Genomic DNA, 22478 nt, shown 5'->3' on the forward strand with positions numbered 1-22478 from the left:
AAGTTTATCTGAAGCTGAAATGAAGCGTCTTTTTAGTGCCAAATTCCCTCTTTGTTACTATACTTCACCTGCAGCTCAACAGTGAAACACTGTCTGAGGAAACACAAAGAGGGAATTTGATGCTAAAAAGACTGTTAATGTGGCAGATATCCACTTGATATAAGCTTCAGATACATTTTTAAATGCATTTTTGTACAAAATGATGGATTTTGGCCACCATCACTTACATTGAAAGTGCATTTTAAGGGATCTTTTAATAGCTAATATGAACAGGAGGAATGATTACAGCGAGGAAAACCTCGGTCAGTCTTCACATGGACACTAGAGTGTTGTTTTAAGCCAGACTTGAAAAATTATGAACCTATCCTTTAAATGAAAGTTTTTTTTCCATCTGCACACTAGTGCTGCCTGCGCTGTAACCACAGTAACCAGCAGGGGGCGGTACGCAGCCACCGAGAGGCCCTTCCGGAAACAAAGAAGCGTCCAATCAAACAAGACTTCAATTTTAAACGAGAGCCGATAGTTTCTTCTCCCTGCTGCTACTGAAACCACAACAACACCACAACTGACCCCAACTGTCCAGGCCGGGACCGGGGCCCCGAGTTAAAGAAGACTCTTTTACGGACATTTAGTTGATTTTAAGCTCCAGCTGCCTCTCGCCGACAGCTGTTTGATGGGAACCCCGGAGGGAGAGAGAGGTAAGGCGGCCGAGACTGTGAGCTCCAGTACGGAGAGAGACAGCTAACGACGCTAACTTAACTCACAGCTAACGATAGCTACCTGGTCATTATTGTTGCTTTGACTGACATCACCTGAACAAACGCAAATATGTAGAGATGATTTAAGATAAACGATGAGAGGCCACAGTTTAACGGTAATGTCCAGGCTAAACAAATCAGACGAAATTAGCAACGTTAGACGACGCTGAAGTTAGCTTCCGATTCGGTGAACTATAACTTACTTGGACTTGTCTAACGTTAATCATAATAATAATAATAATCTAATCCAGTTTTGACAAGTCTAAGTATAGTGGTTTTTGATCTGGACCTAGTCTGATGTGGTCTGGATGGAGAAATATCAGTGAAATCGCCCCTTTTTTGTGTTTTCATAAGCAAAATAAAGGTTTCACAAATCTGAAAGTGGGTTTAAACAGCGTTAAGGCTTTTACCTACGATGTGTAACGCTTTTTCACAAGTGTAAGAAGTGAAAAAACGGAGAATCTGCCGCTAAATATCAATATTTATGTTTCCCTTAACTCCGAAACGGAAGCTTACTTCAGCGTCGTCAACGTCATTTCGCTGCTATTATGAGTCAACTAACCGGTGGCAGGTAACCACAGACACACTGTCAGCCTAATTCACAGCCTCCGGCTCCGATTACTATGAAGTGGATGTTTATCATTCATACTGATCTGATCTTTCAAGTTAGAGAGAGAGAGACAGAGAGAGACACAGAGAGACACAGAGAGAGAGAGAGAGAGAGAGAGATCCCCGCTCTCCAGCTTCAGTTTGCCGCGGATGGACTAATAATGATTGAATCATCGTTATCACCTCTAGAGGAGACATGAATCCTGTTTTGTTAATAAATATCTTGCGATTTTCACTAATGACATGATTGCTATCAGTACTCTTCATACATGTAACACCGATGTCTCTTTTATTAAGGAAGTATTTCACTTTTATTTTAAGATAGGCTTAAAAACCTTTTTATTCAGGGAGGCTTTTTCATCTTTAAGCACTTTGAGATTCACTGCAAATGAAAAGTCTGGTGCAAATCAATGCATTATTAGTACTATATATCATTAAGATGCAGGATTCGGCTTCTACAATAATCTCATTCATTGCTGTTTATTTTCTAGTTATCTAGATATGAATTTAATGTTATTTCCTTTTTTTCTACAGATTGGGTAGATGTGGCAAATGATCTGCTCAGCAAGTGTCACATAAACCTGAGGCTGAGGAAACTGACAGATTGTGATGCAAACGTTTTTATTGCTCTCTATGAGACCATCTTTGGGGAGAAAGTTCCAGGTAATAACGAGCTGCGCATCAACCAGAGCCCACAACAATCAAGTGATTAATCAATAAACACAAAAACAATATGCAACTATTCTGATCACAACATTTAGTTTTTTTGATCACTTTTTTAACAAAGCCAGTTTTTCAGGTGTGAATATTTGCTGTTTTTCTTTGTCTTATGTGACAATAGACTGAATATCTTAAAGGTCTGAAGTATTGGTTGAGCAAAACAGGCAATTTGATGACATCACCCGACATTTTTTAAACCAATTAATAAAGAAAATAATCAGCAGGTTAAAGTTGAAACATTGGCATTTAAATTCCGATCATGAGGCCACAAACACTGAAGGTAAACAAGCTGTGCGTTTGTAGTTGAGAGCATGATCTCCTGATCGTGCTTAGTATGTCAGGAATGCTTCCTAAGACCATCAAACATGCTGTCATGAGAGTGTTAATGTCGCTGAGCTCTTTCCAGCGTTGTTACTATGGCTAAAGTGTACAAGGAAATGTTTATGAATGCGTTCTTTTGTAAGTTTGGCATTGCTGAACAAGAACATTTCCCTATCTGTGTTCTCTCATACATCCAGACTTAAATTATTCACCTTTTTGTTTGTGTTTATGTGTCAGATTATATTGCAGCATCATGCAGTCAAGAGGATGACATCCATAATGTCCAGTCTGTGATCGATTCACTGTCCTTGGATTACCTTCAGATCAGCCTCTCCCATATAACAGGTATAAGAAACGATGATTGACAACTATTCACCTGTGTAACTTTCACTTGGATTGACTGAAGATTTTGAGCTGCATGGCATATGGATGTTAAACAATAATGAACAATAAAAAAAAAACTGATGAGTATAATGATGAATTGTGTGTTTGCAGGAGAAAATGTTGTCAGAGGGAACAAAGAGTCTGTCAAGAACCTCCTGGAAATCTTTGATGGCCTACTGGAATATCTCAATGAGGAGATAAGTGAGGAGTCACAGAATGATGGTAGACTGATTCGTTTCTCACTTTTGCCTCAACTTGACAGTAATATGCATTTTTGCATTAAACATAGGAGTTTGTGAAAGTATGGATCACACATAAGTGCCTTTATCATTTTTTATTACATATTTTAAGGCTTCATAATGTATCAACACAAAAAAATATATGCATTTTAGTAAGATTTCTGCTTTAGGAACTCAGAAAGCTGGTGCCATGTTAATATTAATTACATCGCACAACAAAATATGTGTTTTCTCTGCAATAACAAGTATTGGCAAAAGTATCACAACTGGTATCAAATTTCAATCATCTAAACATATTATAACTTTTCCATTTCTATGGATAACTTCCAGTTCTCATCATTAGACAGCTTTTGCAGAACACACACACACACAAGTCTTTATCGAGGCGAGCTTGTGTTCCTCCTCTAGCATGAACATAATGTGTCCTAAAATTAGTTTAAGTGCAGGGCTTTAACAGGGAACAGACAATCCTGTTCACTTGGCAGAACTGAGCGTGGCTTTGTGTGACCGGCACGTCCGTCCCTCAGACCACTGCCAAACAGCAATTAGCAGTTAATGACTGTGTCTGCATTTACAAATGATGTGAGAATTTAAAAGGCCCATTGAAATGTCCTGGATGTGAAATGCAGAGGGAATTGGGATCCAGTAGAAGCTAACAGTGGTCTGTTTATTTTGAGGTGAATGCAGAATTCTTTTGAGGTTTTTTTTTTGGTGCCTGAAATGTTTATTAATCTTAGTTTTGGTGATGTTGGTGTAGAAGAATCTTCAATGTCTCACATTGACAAATTGCACTTCTGCATTTAGTACTTAGTTTAGTTAGTAGTTGCTGTATTTGTTTGTGCTAAAAAAAAAAAACCCTGCAACATGACTTTAGATGTCTGTCAGATGTTTTTTTTTTTTTGGCTGTGAGTCTTTAAGGTTTGTCTTCATCTTTTTGAACTGTGAATTTTCACATCAATGTATCTGACACTTTGTCAGTCAGTTTGATGAATTAAAGGTCATATGAGTTTGTTCCTCTTTAAAATTCCACGGAGGTCATTACCATGTTGTAATGACAAGTACTGCTTTCTCTTTGTCGTTGGTTCTGCTTTTTCTTCGGTTTCTGTCTCTCTTTCTTGGTTAAATGTGCTATTCATGTCTTTTTTCAGAGGACCTGAATGACAGTCTAAATGAGGATGTACCCGGTGAAACCAAGGAGCCGACAGGCTGCGATGGCACAGAGCAGGAGGAGACCAAACTGGAGGGAGCCTGTTTGTCTTCTAGTGGAGAGTAAGAACTTCTAGATGTACTACATTCATTTTCCAAACAGTAATCCCTTACTCAGCATTCACCCCACCTGCATTGGACCTGTTCATATGAGACAGCTGTCACCCTGCTTTTCTCACTGTTGCAGAGACTCCGGTAGTTCTATACATCTCACTGGTGAACCTGTGAATCACACCGAATTAATTATCAGATTAAGGTTAAGTGTCAGTTTCACCTCTCTTGTCTGTTCATACTTCCTCTCTCTCTCTCTCTCTCTTGATCGCCAGCACTTTCCTTCCTTTTCTCTTTCTTTCTCTCTCTCTTTTAAGTAAGTTGGTTAAATTCCATTTAAACGTAGGTATGATTTGAATCTGTTACAGCTCATGCCAACCACAAAGTTCTTCTGTTTATCATAAACATACTACTGCTGTACATGTCAGTCTGGTATTTATTTTATTACTTTGAAAATGGCATGGGTTACTGTTTGTTTTTAGTAGTACAACAGTACAACTTTATATGAACAACAAATGGTAATAATAAGATATCTATTATATATTCATGACAGCTTGAGTTTTACTAAGAAGGTCTCAACACATACTTCTGTATGTGTTGAGCTCTCCTATAATGCTCCACATGACTTGGGTCATTCAGCTTTAGTGCAGTTCCGGGCGGTACATCCTGTTGACACAACAGCCAGCCAGGCTACCTTCCTGGCACTACTGTAAATATTAATGGTTGCTTGTCAAACATGAACTCAAACAGGAGCATCACTGCAACTCAGTCTAGTCCATCATTGGTTTTAATTTCTTTATTTAATTGGGTGCACTGCCAGTGTGTGTAACACAGATGAAATATGTAAATAACATTTGTGTTGTTGGGGTACTGTGAGTAACAGATGAACCACTGATGTAGCTGAATAACACTACAGCGGTTAAGTAATCTTAATTCGGTGATTTGATGCTCCTTTGATGATATTTTAACATGCAAGACGTTTTATGTCTTTGCTGCTCTGCACTCATTGATATTGTTTCAAAATCAATCTATTCCATGTTTAAATACAGTTCATTTCAGAGCAAATAAATCAAAGAAAACCTCCAGTAATTTGATACAGAGTACTTGTGTGAACCACTGGTAGATCATATTGTGTCTCATCATTCAGGTCCACTGTCCAGTCCAGTAAACATTCCCTCCATTCCTGGAACGCTGAAGAGATGGGATCAACTAGTGAGCTCATTGGGCTTGGGGTGTCGGCACGCACGTTCACAACCAAACAAGAAGGTAAGACAAAAAAAACAGCCCGTTTTTACTTGTGCCAATGACACAAAGGATTGAAAAAGAACAATCATGTATGTTCCATCACATCAAGCTGCCTCCAACCAGAATATTTCACTTAATGTATTATTATTAAAGATTTTAACATGCACTGGAAATAACCCTTTTCGATAAATTTCCTTCTGCAAGGACCGGCCCTTCCTCCCCAAATCTCAGACGCAGTCACCACCTCTGTCCCTCTGGACGCCCAGGACGCTCCACTGACCGAACCGCCGCACTCAGCCATCGCTCTTCAGCCACCGAACCAGAGCAACACTCCCCACAGACCCGACACAGACCCACACTCACTCAGCCAATCCCCCACAGCTGCTGGCCTTAGCCACGGGCAAGCAGAGGAGGAAGCCAGGCCTGTCACTACAGAGGTAGCCCGCCTTTAAAATACAGCTATGATGAAGATTAATCGTTCAGGCCATTTACCTGTTATTTGCATGCAATTTTAAAGGACGTACAGACTTTGTTATCTTCTCAAAAAGCAATGAGATATGTTACTGTAGTGCCAGCATGCAAGACTTTTCCCTCTCTCTTCCCCTTCTCCCCCACGCACACACACTTCATATTTTATTGATACAGGACGATACAGGAAGGATAAGAATATGCTGACTTGGCTTGACTCATTCAAAAGTGCTGAGACAAGGAGTTACTTCAAACAAACCAAACAACAAAAGTCCTGTATTGTAACTTTTTAGATGCTCAAAATAGGTGTAGCCAAGCCTGTGTGCTGCATCACACTAAACCACAGTTCACTGATCAGTAAATGGGATAGAATCAAAGAAAAAGTCTACAGCCAAGGAAGAGTAATCCTTTATTCTAGATGATATGTGCTGATTTTAAATCTTCTCTCTCTTTTAGTCACATTTTAAGTCAAATAAATATGCCAAAATATGTAAAGGAAAACACTCCCTCTCTAATCTAGACACGTATACACATATTTCACACTTCTTAAGGACGTCAGTGGAACCAGGACGTGACTGATACCTCAGCACGTTTTGTAGGATTGCCTACACTAGCACGTCCGGACATGACCTGACTAATTGCACACAGGCAGCTTAACCTATGACCTGCTTCTATAACTGAGAGTACACAACAATAACAGCCAAACTTAGAGAGGTTTTTCTTCCTCTTTCTTCAGAGCGCCTCACATGTACTTTGACCCATCACAGGTGTCAGTACGTTTTGTTCTAAAAAAGTCTTGTGTCTGATGTCTGTTGGCCTTTTTTTTACCAGTATGGATGAGAAAATGTGACTGTTGTGAGCTGCAGATTATGTTCAATATTATATCGGTCCCTCTAGTCAATGTTATTGACCTCTGCTCTCTTTCCTCTCGCTCTTCATCCCTCTCATTTTCTCACATCTCTGTCACACAGACCTCTAGACCGGTAGCTGAAACAGTCGTCACCAACGGACTGCAGTCTCCTCCCCTTCGCCACTCTCCCGGTGAGTCAAAGCACATGTAAATTTGAGATTTATGATTTATTGTCGGAGTTGGAGCACAAGTATAGCCAGCATATTATACTGTTTTATACTGCCAACAAGTGAAAATCCTCCAGCAGAGCGAAGTGTCACTTAAGTCTTGATGTCATGTCTTGCTTGGATTTTCAGCTGTGAGCGAGAAGTCTTTGTCCAGCCAGCAAAGAGCCGGGACAGAAGTGGAGGGAGAGACGCTAGAGGTAAAAGAGCAACAAGCCATCACTTGTACCAGTTTTACAGCAACCTCTGAGCCGTGCAGACGTGTCGTGTGTTGTGCAGGTTGCTCTATTAAAAACACACGCTGGACGATTAATTATCTTTTTACAGTGACTTGTTGAACAGCTTTTCTGTGCTTAAGTCAATGTAACTTAATGTAAAGATGAATGTGAAATTTGTTGCATCAGTCGAACTCTTGTTTATTCATCTGTTTTCTGATCCAAGCCCGTGTTATTAAAGGAGAATGTAATGTTTTTTTTTAATATGCATCACACATTTCTGCTGCTTTCCCTATTTTTTGTTTTGATTTAAAATTTTGTGTTATTTCAAATTAACTTGATTCTCTTTTGTTTTTTTTTCTCATCTCAGCCAACTAACGGGGGTCCCAGGAGGGTTTTATTCCGCACCCAGCCAGATGTGCTCTTCCTCACCCTGCAGGATGAGATGGCGGCCACGACCCCTTCTCCACCAGACACAGAAGAAGAAGAAGAGGAGGAGGAGGAGGATCTGAGTTATACACAAAGACGACAGGAGAGAAGGATGGGTCGCACAGATAAGACAGACTTCAGGTAAGAGAGGTGGAGCTACAGAGGACAGTAGGAAGCTATAGAATATCCTCAGAGACATTGTTATTTTATGTGGGTACAATGTAGTAATGCTATTTTTTTGATCTCTCCTGTATGATGTCTTTGTTATTGTCTGACTGATCAGTGGTTTTGAGGAGCCTCTGTCTTATCGCAGACAGAGGAACAGGAAAGCAGAAGAGGAGCTGCATCACATATCTGAGAAACTCTCCCATCGACTTGAGGAGCTTGATCAGGTGTGTGTGTTTATTGTGTAATAGGTCACAGCACATTGTCATAAATGTTTTGTATCCAAGGTTTTGGTATTATGATTCGTAACTGTGTGTGATGTGTTGTTTAATTCCTGTAGATGCTTAAACGAGTTCTGGATGAAAGCGGAGAGCCCAGTGAGGTCAGAGAAGAGGACAAGCAGTCCCACCACAGCGACAGCATCATGGAGTGTCGTAGGACTTCCAGACAGCATACAGGTACAAACACATTATGGCTAAAATGCATCAAGAACATTAAACTCTAAATTTTTTTAAAGTTTTAGCCCATTAACTGCATTTTTGCTGAGATTATTTCCAACCAAAGCAAACCACCACTAAGTTTTGATATTAATTTTTAAACGTTAAATTAACAACTGCAGGAAAATCAATCAACATTAATTTGTAGTTGATGAGTCAAAACATACAAGACCACTGGTATGGTCCTATTTAATGAAATGGTCGTATGGATTTGATTAGTGCTTTGTGCTGATACCAAAATTAACTGTATTGAATTGTAACATTTGAATAATTTCAGGAACTCCCGATCCTGAATCAGCCCACCGGACACGCTCTCTATCACCCTCCCCTCCACGAGTTCGTCGTTCTCTGCAGGTACATTTAGAGGACGCCATGAAAGAGGCCTTGAGTCTGGATGATGGGAGACAAAGCAACCTCACAGCTTCTGATCATACACGGAGAGGAGAGCTACGCCATAGAGCATCACACAGAAAACATAGCAAGGTATTAACGAAACGAAAAAAGATACATCAAGATCGTTTGTATTTGCTTGATTGTTTTTTTTTTTTTTAGCCATTTCTGTTGTTACGTCTGTCAAACTCTTTCAAATCTCAGTTCAAAAATTAATAGCGTTCAGATTAAATTAATCTCCTGTTGTTTTCTGTTTACAGTATCTGGAGAATACAGCCTATGAGGAGGAGTTGAAAAGATATGAAGACAAAAAACGGACAGATCTAGACAAGGCACGCCTCAAAGCTCAGGAAGCTGTGAGTCATTAGTATGATTTCTACTTTAGTATGAGATTTATAAAGAACCCTCTTTGCGCTCTTCCCATCTTTCTCTACTTCACATCCCTGTTTATGACACTGAAGCAGAATCTTGTCTTGCTGCTGTTTGTGACTGCAACTAGCTCTATGTTTGGCCATAGTCACTCAGGTCTTTGTGACTCCCAGACTACATGAGAGAGATGACATTGATCGGTTTCATCTTACTGTAACCAGATATTATTATAGGTACAAATTGCACCAGTTACCTAATTATCAAACTATTTACTTGTGAATATTATAAAACAAAGTACCACAAACGAGTCAGAACGTTGAGATAGCTGCTCTGTGCATTTACACAGTATGTTGCACTAAAATAATGAAAACAAGTGGTGGAATCACATTTTTATTCTGATAGAATGCAAAGTTTTAATGTATTTACAGAAAAACACAGTCATCACACAGTTAAGACTTCAGGACATGTCAAAAAATATGCATTTAAACAAAAGTAAGACATCTCTTCAATATTCAGCTTTTACTATAAAATATAAATTGTACATTATGTGTTTGCATGTTCTACGGAAAACTGACGGAGAATAATTCTCTCACAATCTCAATCTGTAAACACCAATTTATCTCCAGAGTTTCTCTTGGTATAAAATAGCAAAGAGGAAACATCAGCTCCTGTTTTGTAGACAACTAAACAAGCAACAATGTATTAATGTTAATAACAAAGGCTTTGGCTTGGTGGAAGATGAGCAAAATGGAAAATATCAATGTGGTTTATTACTGAGTGTTTGTGACTGTTTGGCAATTTGTCCAGAATTTTTACTGAACTGTGTGTGTCTATGTGTATGTGTAAAGGAGCGAGAGTACAGAGAGGCCATACTGAGGGATGTTTCCCAAGCCCCCAGACTGTCCCCAGCTAAAACGAAGGCCCAGCATAAAACACAACGTAACACACAAACTACACCAGGACGAAGGAAGGAAACCCCCAGGAAAGCTCCACCAAGTAAGTTAAGACTTGTACTGAAAGGTCCAAATGGTAAATCTTAAAGTCCATTGTCTTATATATTAAACAAGTCTTTGCAATCATTCATGCTTGCACACGCTTTCATATATATGTAACATAACATGTTATATATATGAAAGCATAACATAACTCTGTATGTTGCACTGCAGGATTATGGCAAAAAATAAAATCACTATTTTTTCAAAATGATTTTTCCCAGAACACAATGCCAGAAACTGTGGCACCTTATTATATTTTCACTTTTTAAGTGCAGAACTCAGTCCCTCCAGGATTTCTGAGGTTTTTTTGTGATTACTGCGGCCAAAAATGCTTAATTTGCAGTGGCTTTTTTCAAAAATTGCGATGCAATTTGCAATATTTTATGTGCTTTTTTTCGCGGTAAAATTGTGGGAAATGGGAGAAATTGCAAGCAAAGGAAAATAATGTGATTTTTAAAAAACTCCCAATAAAGAAGAGTCATATGTAATCACTTCCTTCAATAAAAAGCATTCTGCATGTCACAGAAACAACTATTTCAGTACTAATTTTTAAATTCATTTTCTGAGCATGAGAAACACGGGCTCAAAGTTTTATAAAAAAGAAAATACTGTACTTGAGCTCCATTTGTAAGCCTTTATTAAATAAACACTCACCTTAATAATAGCAGCAAATAAAATAAGTCACTAATGCCATTAACGCATAAATTCTCGCTAAATGTGTGCTGCGATGACGCACAAGCAATTGGTCCAAATCACAAGCGATCTTTTGATTTGGTCATTTCATGTGGAAAGTTGCGGTAATTTAGGAAAATTGATAACTTTCGCAAATCTTGCATAGATTTCTTGAATTTGCGTTATTTGTTGCGATTGCAAAATCACATTTTGCTGAACAGATTGAATACTTCTAAATATTAGCAAGCTAAACTATGCTTAACTCCTCTTAATGTTTTACTTTTAAAGGTGAAAAAATGTATAAATTCAGATGAAGCTGCTCAATTACTTTGGGCAGGAGCTACAACCCTGCAGGTTTACACTGAACATTGACATGTTATTTTGAAGAGGGGCCAAGTGTGTGCACATTAAAGGCAAATTATTCAAGTGCAAGACAAAAAAAAAAAAAATTTCATTGCAGGGTACAAAGGAGTGAGGTCTGCACACTGTTAAGCCCCCAATAAACAATTTTATTCTCTTTTTTTGAGGCAACGTTTTTATCTGTAAGATCTTCCTCAGGCAAATGTGAAAGAGAAACAGACCTTTCTTGTAGAAGCAGCAATCACATCAAATTATTATCACCTGCTGGTCAGCAAGCAGCAGGGAAAACAAACACCACAATATTGGCAAAATAGCTCACAACAGGCAGTAAGCTATTTTGTCTGCCTGTTAACATTTGTATTCAAGCCTCTGTGGCATCCGACTCTAACTTTATATATAATTAGACACCATATAGTTTTAAATGCTGTCATATCAACATTGTATTTCAAAAACATTCTGGGAGTTTCTGGAGTACTCCCATCATAAACACTCTCGTGACTGCCATCTTGTGTTCGTTTTCCGTGCTGCTTGCTGACCAGCAGGTGATACCGGTTTGATTTGATTGCTGCCTCTACAAGAAAGTCCTGTCTCTCTCTTTTACATTTGCCTGAGGAAGATCTTACAGACTGAAATGTTGCCTTAAAAAAAAGAGAATAAATTATTTACTGGGAGCATAACAGTGTGCAGATCTCACTCCTTTGTACCCTGCAATATTGTCATTTTGAAACAATAAGGCACTAAATTGATCAAGCCCAGATCTCATTTATTTATGTACATCAATAATATCTAAAGACAGCGTTGAGGCTGTTACACAGCTCTTTAACGGCTGGTTGGATTCAGAAATGTTTGTCTTATTACGTTGTGATGACTGAGCCTCAGTCTCTACAGTAACTGTGTCATTTGACTTCAGTTTCTTCCTGGACGGTATGTATGCTTTATAAGCGTTTGCATTTAGAGCTTCAGGCTGGCTGGCCCACTTGCGTTGAAAATCGCAGAAGTAACAGTTCTGATAGACTATGAAATAAGGACCACGAGTGTGTTTGGAACAGCGGCACTGTCTGTCGCACATCGGACAGGTCTTCATCAGCTGCATGATGGCCTCCTCATCAACGATGTACTGTGGAGCTGGTCTGTAATGAGGCAGAAAAAGAGAGCTGAGAAATGATAATGATACACTTAACATAACTACATGTTTGTCACATGTGCAACAGTGAGAAAGGGGTTTTACCTGCATCACTGTAACTGAATGAGCTGTAACTGAGCTCTGAATTAACATATTGAACCATAGAGTCGTCTGCTTTCTTTTAAGCTACATGATTTACTTGGAACGTGAGAAAAACATGATCAAAGTTACTTGACTTACTTCTCAATGGTCGCAGCGCACGTCTCAGGTGTATTTACTTGAATACCTGTGAATTAATATTGTGGTTGTCAGTCAAAAGGATCTTTTTAGGTGAAAGTTGGAAAACAAACATTCAAAGACAGAAAATGTAAGAAATTTTCAAACCAATTAAAAACATATATTAAATATTTTAAAGTAAGCTCTATGAGGAGTATACAGAGAGAAAACTGCATTTTTTATTCATTGATTCAGTTTCCCCACATGTCCCTGTAAAGCACAATGCAAAACTGGGAGCCTTGATGATAATTATTGATACTAATAATTGGTTCACAACATATAAACAGCAGGAGATTTGTGTCATTTGACGTATCTTTTGTAAGACTGAACTGAATCTTCATAAAAACAAGTGGAGAACTTTGAAGCTAAAATTTTTCTCGTTGTCAAAAAAATTGATTTCTTGCTGCCACTTGGGAACGGTCTGCTGTCTGACATTCAGCAGGCAGATGAAGGGCTCAGTCTGAAACATTTGTGCAGTTATGTCTACTCTTAAATTTTTAGACATGTAAACAAAAATATCAGCAAAGAACAAAAGCAGGTTTCTGTGTTTCCTCATGAACACCACAGCAGACAGATATGTGTGATCACTTATCTACATCACATTTACAGCTGTAAACTACAAAGAATAATGAAGATCATTCACAGACTCACCTATGCTTCTGCTCTGGCCTCGTGGTCTGTCCATCACTGCCTGGTTGTCTTGCAGCTGTAAAATATCACACAACACAGACACAATCCAAACACCTGATTGCAGACAATGGATTCAAAGTATTTCACTACTACAAATGCAGAAAGTAGTTGTGCCAGTGAATTAAAATAGCCCATCTCCCCTCCATGTTCCTCATAGCAACTATTATACAATGTGTGATCCTTTCTTCTAACCGTGCCGTCTCCTGCATACCCACATTTTTAAGCTTCGGGAAACATCAACACATGGGCTTCATTGTCGATCTGGTGCATCTTATTCACTGGTGCCATAGAAGCTCCTTTGTTGTCTAAAAACTATTAAAAACACCGTTGAACTGGGTGACATGTTGCTTCATTATGAAGAATACGAGCACTGCAGCTCCACAATCTACAATGTCGATGAATAAACGTCTGACGCACAAGAAGAAGTGAATGTTAGGATGTGATGGATTGATTTAACTGTACTTGTAATAAAACAACAAACAAAGAAAAGGAACACTAATATATAGATGGACAATAGATTAACTGATGGTTCATTTCAGTACTAACATACTGTATATTATTTTTGATGGGAGGGAATTTGTTTGTACGTAGTCTGCTTTTATCTGTGTCTATCTTCATATGAATGAAGGAACATGTAACCCAGTAATGGAGCTCTATTGCACAGAGGAATTACATATATCCGGCGTTGGATAAACAACACTCATTAGTTTGGTCAGTTCATTGTTGGTTTGGGTCTTGTTATAGGATTTGTTGACAATAACAACAATATAGAAAATCGGCCTTATTCTTTATCTGCACAGGCTTAAAGGGAAACGTCAGTATTTTTCAACCTGGATTTTATTTTCCCATCATTTTGTGTCTAATTGACTTATGGGGACATCAATTTTAAATGGGTCCAGTATTGAGAACCAGGACTGGCTGCAGTGGAGTCCTTTGGGGCAATAGCGCACCATCAATGTATGTCCACTGAAAGTGTTTGTTTTGCCACTGACAGGCTCAGATTGTTATTCTAAGTGTCTGACAACATTATGGAAAGGACCCTACAGAGGTAGACCTTTTTGTTTACCTTTCACTTCTTCCGGTCTGTTTGTTATTGTACTGCCAAGTGTCTAACCTGAAACAGAAGTCTTACGCTGAAATCTCGCAGGAGGTGAGTTGTTGCGGAAGAGTCTTTCAATGTGTACATTATAACAGACCTTCTTTAGGGGCTCATCCAATAACTACCATCATCATTCATTGCCAGTAAGTATCTCTATGATCTCTCCTATTGTAAAGGATGTGCATATGTAGGCATAAAAATGGTCTTATAGGTTTAATTGGTAAGCATAAATGACATATTTACACCACGCACACACACTTTGGCAACAATATTACCCAGATTATGTCAGCTTGTTGATATCACTTATTCTATTATTATGAATGTCAACTGCTGAAAAGGGGCGATTAACCTGTATAGATATTTTATGAGTCATGACTCAGTTGATAATGTGCACATATTACTGGCTTATAGAATGATTGCTTTTGATGTTATCCTGCCATGCTTTCGTGTGTACTGATGTCAGGACAACACAGTAACTTCAGCTGATAACATACCTCCACCGTGTCTGCAGCGGGTCTCTCCACTCTTGGAACAGCATTTTTCTTTAGGAAAAAGTGCTTTGGTATAGGATTTCTTCTCTTCTTTGGCTGGCAGTAGTCATCCCGTTCAAAATGGTCACTGCAGACCCGATAGTCTGCAAGGCGCAGTGTATGGACAGGAGTGTTAGCATCCATTTGTAGCACAACTAGCCACAACTTCAGCGTATCCCTATCCAACAAAGGTAGTCTATGAAAGCTGCGCGAAGTGTTTGGCGACATTTTGTTGGTACAATTCGGAAATGCGCAAACGCGAACCATTGGTTAATTTATCTTTCAGGTAACACTAAGCTATGCTCTCTCTACTCCAACACAACAAACTCCTCTCTCCAACTCTCACTTACGTTTCCGCCATTGTCTTCCTGCAACAAGTCACCTCTCGCGAGATTTCAGAGCGAGACTTCTGTTTTGGGTAACCGTTACACTTATGGTCATAATAACAAACAGACCGGAAGAAGCGAAACGTAAACAAAAAGGTCTACCACTGTAAAGACCCTTTCCGTAATGTTGTCAGGCACTTATAATAACAATCGGAGCTTGTCAAGGGCAGAAACAAACACTTTCAGTGGACGTACACTGACGGGGCGCTATTGCCCCACAGGACTATATTACAGCCTGTTTCACGACTGCCGGCTGCAGTGCTGTCACTCAATACTGGACCAATTTCAAAAATTGTTGTGTCCCTTAGTCACTTTGACAGGAAATGATGGGAAAATAGGGTACCGTTTGAAAAATAAGTAAGTTTCCCTTTAACACCTTACCTGGCGTGTGGATGCTGTATTTTGGATGTCCAATTGTAAACTCAGTCTGAGCATGTGTGTGGAGTGCACCAGTAAGGGAACAATTAAATCTGCACTTCACCTTTTTAGCAAATCTAACAGAGCTTCTACAGCTTTAATGTCTTAAAAGACATAAATTTAACAGTGGAGTCAGTTTCCTACTTTTCTTTAGTGTTTCACCCAACTTTAGGTTGTATTTACTACCACTTTATGGACATGAGTTCCCGTATCCTACATAAAATCAACTTTTCCGTCTAAATCACTGATTGTCCTTTGTGCCATAAGAGCCAAATCACTGTAACCTTGCCACCTACACATGGTAAAATTAGCACAAACACGTGGGACAATGTATATGTCACGGTAGCTGATATTAGCATTGAGTTTAGCTAACAGTCAGTATTGCATACTGCCACCAGCTGTTTTTAACGATAATAATTGTGTCCAAAGCCTTACCGTCGCTGTCACTCCGGCTTTACTGTCTCTGGGAACAGCTGTGGACTTCAGATAGCAGTGTTTTGGTGCTTTCATCCCTGTCGAAATGTTCACTACACACACGATGGTCCGCCTCACTCATTGATACTCATGTTGGGTCCATTTGTAAAACACGCAGCCACAAAGTGAGTCTCTTTTTATCGTACAATGGCAGTCGATGAAAACTGAACGGTGTGGCTCTCATCATTTTATTTTGGCATTTCAGAAAAATGCAGACGCGAACCATCTTCACGTGTTTGCTTCTCAGTACTTCTCGCGACGCTGGACTCAGCTTCCTGTCAGGGGGTTGAGGGGAAATATAAATGACAATATTTAGTGGCTCATGCTCCGTTTCTGCACTACTTGTAGGTATAGGAAAATGTGTTCACACCGTAAAAGAAGTGTCTTAAAACCCACTTTCAGATTTGTGAAATCTTTATGGTAGTTATGAGAACAACAGTGGACATTTTTACTGATGTTTCTCCATCCAGACAACAATAGACCAGGTCTAGTTTCCTGAATAGTTTCCTCCTCTTAAAAATAATCCACCAGTTTAGAAAAGATTCAACGTCTGATAATAAACATGTCTTGTTGTGATACTTGTACTCACTTTCTTCTTTGCATCTGTACCATTGCCACCAGTTGTATCTTTTCCCCAAGGACTAGGGACATATGCCGTATGTGTGCTATATTAAATTTACTGTCAGAATGAAGGAACGACAATGTGATATTAATGTAGTCTGATCATACCAGTAACGTTCTGGTGTCATGTCTCCTCCTCTCCAGTGAAGGTGAAGGAGAATGAGCTCCTCCCTGTGCTCCTGGACGAGTTGCCCCATCTTCACATCTCCCCCCACGCCCTGGGCCGGATGTGGGAGCAGCAGATGCAGCAGGTGGACAGACTCCATGCCATCTCGTCCTCTCACAGCCAGCGTCGCAGCAAACTCTCTAGCCAGGTATGACGGTGGCCATTAAAAGTCACAAGGGAAGGGGTCTTATGGCATTTTAGGTGTCAGATATCAGCAAATGAGATCAGCCGTGACTAATTAACATTAACTCTGTAATGGATAAAATGAGAATGGAAGTCTCTCATTAATGTGTTTTCTGTTGTGTCTTACCAACAATCTTTGGCTGGATACGGTCATTTTAAACAGTGACAGTTGGCTAAAAATGAGAAACCTGCTACTTGCAGTGTATCTTTTGCAATGCTCTGTGCTAATGATAAAGGACAAGTCAGAGCCAAATCTGTGCCTGTAAAACCAACTAAGGGAACGGTTGAATATGTTAACGCCTGCTTGTCTTCCAGGTGGAGGAAGCCCAGAGGAAACATGACCTGCTGGTGCAAATCGTCCACAAAGACCAGGACCACAAGAAACGTTTGGTGAGCATGAACACACCTTTAGAACGTGATCACATTTTCTTACACTTAACCTGTCGGTGACAAACTGATGTGTCGATCCTCCAGAGGGACTTCAAAGAGCGCATCCAGCAGCAGAAGTCAACCCAGAACAGACTGAGAGAACAGAGGCAGCAGACAGCCCGTGCCAAGAAGTACCACAACGACTACCATGTCCAGCACCGTGCCCGTCTGATGAGGGCACGAACCAAGGAGGAGAGGGTGGGTATTGACGGCCGTTCTTAGCTTTGTACTCAAGATCTAGGACGAAGGCCACGACTAATGATCTCTCTCAATATTGATATATATATACAACTCATATACAAGAAAATCAGCAAATCATCCCATTTTAGCAGCTGTAGCTAGCAAATGTCTCCCATCAATCTCTTAGGGTCCCTGAAATTGGTTAAGCAAGTTACATTCCTGTTTTTAAAGTGTCATTGCATCTAACCTTTTCTCATTTCTTCTGTATTGCCTTTTGCTTCACTCGCTCTGCTGTGTGTCTCATTGCTGGTACTAAACATGTACGTCTGAATATTTGTGGGTGTTTGTTGCAGAAGATTCATATCAAATATGAAGTAATTACACTGTCAAGTTTAACATGAGATTACAGATCATGTGATATCATGATGACCCGTGTTTGTGTGTGTGTGTATGTGTGTAGATGTTTCGGCAGCTGTTTGAGGAGGGGTTGGAGCTACAGAAGGTCCGGTTGAGAGAGCAGAGAGCCTACGCCAGGGAGCAGCGGCTGGAACACCAGAGACGACACCAGGACCAGATCAAGTCCTTGGAGAACTACTACAAAGACCAAGTAGGACATAAAATCACACACACAAAGGACCTCATGCAAAAACCACTTGTACGAACAGATTCGCTCATAAAATGCATGTACCAGTGACATGTCAAGAACAGATCATCTCTGCCTTCCTTCACTGGAGAGAAACAGTACAATTTACAACAAAGTTACAATTATAATGTCCTAATCTGAATTAATTTGGAATTTAAAAATAGAAATGACCAAAAATTAAATATATTACTAAAACAAACTTAATGCAAAATTAATATCCTGTTTACCATATTATCATCATCATGGCTGCCAATTTACTGAAAAGTTTCTTAGATTTTATGATTTTTATTGGCATATTTTGGTGCATTTTTTTTTAGCATGCAACTTCACGTCAAAGCATTCCCTCTTTATTTCCGTCAGAGTGCATCGCTGCTCTGACGACACGTCGTTGGCAACTGGATTCGTATTTTCTAATTGTTTTGGGTCTCTGACTACTGACACTCCTAAATTTGTTATCGGTTTGTCTTCAAGTCTCTGAAAGTAGGGCTTGAAGCTGCGCAGTGATTTTACTCTTAGGGAAATTTTTGTGAATCAAACTCGCCCACAAACGGAGCGGAACATGCAGCCCTATATGGACATTTTAGGGGTGCGGATTATGCTAATGATCACATCTCACAAACGTTCACCTCCTCATGAACAGGTGACGTTCATCAGGCTGACACGAGCGATTTACGTCAAGTCCAGGCAGTTAAGGGAGCTTGTTGAATCTTGGAATGCTTATACGAGCGAACCTCACAGAGATTTAGGATAAAAATATAAAAATGTTCTTGTGTGTTGCCCGTTGACCTACATAAGAATCAGGAAGTCACACACACACACACACACACACACCAATTCAACACCCTTCACATTGGTGAACTGAGGTATAACCTGCTTTCTCTCTTTCAGTTTTCACTACTGGCTGAAAAACTTGCACAAGAGCGGCAGGAGATCCAGGTTCGGAAAAAAGCTCAAGAAAAGGTAAAGTTTTTACTGTGCATGTTCAATGCCATAAGACAGAAGATAATTACATATTATATGATTATTTTCCGGTCTGAAATCAATGACCTCCAGGAAACTTTTACTTTTGCTAAGCTTTTATATCACGGTGCTTTTACCACAGTGCTGCAGTCACGAGGAGGTCAGTCAGAGCTCAGACTGTAGATGTGATAACATTGTCAGAAATCATCAGGTTTACTGTATATCCCTCGAGGATATGATTTTTATACAAATCAAGCCCTTTATTTTTATATCTTGAAAGTTTTAATCCTCTAATCAGTGATGCTGCAGACAGACCCCCCAACACATGGGGTCTGGTCTACAAATGTTCTACTGGAAAATCAAATTGGAATGAGCACGGGGAAACACTGTACTTTACTTTTTACTTAAGTGAAGGACGTTCAACTCTCCCATTTGATTACAGGCTCTGCTGAAGATGAAGCGAGAGCTGCGTTCCAGGATGGAGCGTGAGATCGGCGAACTGCAGAAGATCATCATCCAGAACGATGAGGACGACTATTTCCAGGACCTGGAGGTGCAGAGGCTGCGCAATCGGGTCCAGGTGGCTTCCTTCCAGTACAACACTAGCTATCTGCACTAACCAGGCGGAGCGAGACACATGGTTGTTTTAAGCTCCACGCAATCAAGGCTGGATTAATATCAGAGGAACATGCTGTGAGACACGTTGTTTCTGCCACTCACAGCTAAGGGTACGACATTCTGACGGCTGAACACGACTGTCTCGTCAAAGATTTGCACACGAAGAGGAAATTCACATTGTAAGAACTAAAACAAGTCCTGATTATATAGAAAATACAGGCGTATTTGGACAGAATGTGTTATGGAACAAATGTTTGATGAACTGAACACACTCCGGCAAAATGTAGCTATTAGCTAATTTATCTAACTCTTCCTCTCACCTCTGCTGCTATACCTGAACTTAATGACACCTTGGACCAAGTCCCCTTCTTCCATGGGTTTTAGTACTTGATAAGTAAGAATGTTTTAAAGTGACTCCCTCACTGTGCTGTTATTGTAGCAGACAACTAGTAAAAAATGTTCTTCCCTTTGCCAAATGGGGACCACAGATGCAAAGTTAATAAGTATGAATGTCACACACTGACAAGATTTTTTAACTTTTTTTTTTTTTTTTTCCTTTTCTGTGCGATGTCTTCCCTTTAATGTTTTAACCATGCCAGTGGACTATTTATTTTTTAACTTTAATGTCTTTCAGTTTTTAACTAACCTGCAGTTGTGCTTTCTTATCACCAGGGGCAATGATAATCAGTCTTTAAATGACTTTTCCTTTTCCTCAGCTCCATTGCGTTTGTTTGTAATTCTCAGCCAGAACTTAAAGGGGATTTCGGGTGATTTTGCACATCGAAGTCTGTTTACAGGTCTTTGTGAGCACTACTGCGTATGTGGAAAAAGTTGTACAAAGTCTTTTTGTGGCTCCAGAAGTTTGATAAATTACCTCAAGAGTTGAAATCTGAGGCAGTGTTGTAGTAGCCCTCAACACCTGTAAACAGACTATGATAAGTGAAATTGCTGGAGTTCCTCTTTAAGACATGGTAGTTTTGAATCAATACAATGTTAAAACACTGTCTACTGATATTGTGCATTGTATCTAATGAGCACACAGATGCCCTCATCTATTGATGTTAATCTATTAAATTTGTGGGCTCACTCATCTCCTCTGGTTCAATATGACACAGTTAAAGGTTTAAGTTATTTACATGGGGTGCAGGTTACTGATTTAGTCTCATTTTATTTCAAAAACAGTTGAGTATAAAAAAGTATAAAAAAATAAACAGTGAACAAATCCTATAATGAGGCAGCTCCATGTGGATGAAGGGTGAAAGTCCAAATCCAAGAGACTTAAATTGAAGAGATATATCACAGCTGTTTCCTGTGATACCTGTACTGACTAACTAGTTATGATGTCACAAACTCTTGTAGGTAAGGGCACAGAGAAACTTTCCCGCTTCAGCAGATGAATGTGAAAACAGTCCTATAGTGTCAAACTCTGCACAGCAACAATAAGAAACGTTTTTGAGTGTAGGGGGACTTCAAGGTAAGTTTGAGTTTAACCACCAACACAATGAGTCATGGCCAACAATGTTCAATATTGCTTGAAAACTAAATAGTATTCTCAAGTTCTCAAGTATTCTCTGTGGCTGTGGTTTGATGATGTCAACGGACATATATGACAAGCTGTGACAACCACCTTCTAGCATCAGATGGTTGTTTGATGTGTGTGTGAATGGCGTCAGTAAACAAGTGAGCTCCAAAACACTGGAACATATTCCTGGATCAACATAATCCCAGTACAACCACTGTCCACATGAAGCGTCGTTTCAGACATGACACTATCTCAACTAGTATTACTGCTCGGTGACGGTGCTGTGTTGGTCTGTCAACTTGCTGAATCTTTTTGATTCAACTGAAAATGTTCATCGTCATCGTCATCATAACTTGGCAGGTTGGTCCATTTACAGCGGCTGCGACAGTAACAACACGCCTGGGAAATAACAAGCTTTAGTCTGAAGGATGCACTCTTCATCAATGATGAACTCTGACGAGCTGAAGGGAAAAGAAAAGACGCAGCAGTTACTCACGTGGACAGGAGTTATTAGTTTCCTTTTCAATGTGTTAAGTAAAACAGATCACAGAAGAAGTAACATTAAAAACTGGAGATGGTGTGGGTGGGAAGAAAGACAGAGGAAATCTTAACAAAAGCCTGAAGACCCCATTGCCTCAGACTGGATTAACATCAGCTTACCTCCCCAAATCCACCAGGAAGCGTCCGTCTCCTACACTTAATGATGTGCTGAATTCTTGATCCTCATCTTCTTGAATATCTGTGTGCGGACCCAGTCAGTTATTACTTTTACTTCTCTTGCTTAACAATTTGCTTGCAGGTTTTGAGCTTGAGAGAGACTTTTCTAATGTGAAAGTGACTCACCTCGATTTTCTTTATTTTCTGACTGTTGTGTTGCCGTCTGCTTGTCTGGATTTTTCTGAACAGCAGCATATTCTTTCCCTGACTCCTTGAAATTGGACATGAACAGCAACCTGTCAGCACAGCTTAGTGGAAACAGTCTCACACATTTAAC

General features: G+C 39.7%; 2 protein-coding genes across 5 annotated transcripts; one reads left to right on the forward strand and one right to left on the reverse strand.

Moving 5' to 3' along the window:
• The first annotated feature begins 484 nt into the window (after positions 1-484).
• Positions 485-21052, forward strand: LOC121910317 (centrosomal protein of 95 kDa-like). Its single transcript, XM_042431494.1, has 21 exons — positions 485-698; positions 1902-2030; positions 2646-2753; positions 2904-3014; positions 4180-4300; positions 5436-5554; positions 5738-5970; positions 6973-7042; positions 7208-7275; positions 7661-7860; positions 8003-8111; positions 8225-8342; positions 8659-8864; positions 9032-9127; positions 9989-10136; positions 16928-17097; positions 17448-17522; positions 17607-17759; positions 18202-18348; positions 19273-19344; positions 19787-21052. Exons 1-21 carry the CDS (start codon positions 674-676, stop codon positions 19961-19963), a joined length of 2655 nt encoding a protein of 884 aa, XP_042287428.1. The 5' UTR covers positions 485-673; the 3' UTR covers positions 19964-21052.
• Positions 11914-16422, reverse strand: LOC121910325. Of its 4 annotated transcripts, none has more exons than XM_042431516.1 (5): positions 16124-16419; positions 14850-14989; positions 13218-13272; positions 12531-12576; positions 11914-12297 (listed from the first exon to the last, which is right to left on the reverse strand). In XM_042431516.1, the coding sequence occupies exons 3-5, from the start codon at positions 13249-13251 to the stop codon at positions 11931-11933; spliced, it is 447 nt and encodes a 148-aa protein (XP_042287450.1). In that variant the 5' UTR covers positions 13252-13272; positions 14850-14989; positions 16124-16419; the 3' UTR covers positions 11914-11930. The 4 variants fall into 4 exon arrangements, with proteins under 4 accessions (XP_042287450.1, XP_042287455.1, XP_042287445.1 ...); XM_042431521.1 differs by lacking the exon at positions 16124-16419 and adding an exon at positions 15236-15298; XM_042431511.1 differs by lacking the exon at positions 14850-14989 and having other exon boundaries at positions 16124-16422.
• Positions 21053-22478: the final 1426 nt, after the last annotated feature.

Source organism: Thunnus maccoyii, chromosome 2, assembly GCF_910596095.1.
Source record: "Thunnus maccoyii chromosome 2, fThuMac1.1, whole genome shotgun sequence".
NCBI classification, from domain to species: domain Eukaryota; kingdom Metazoa; phylum Chordata; class Actinopteri; order Scombriformes; family Scombridae; genus Thunnus; species Thunnus maccoyii.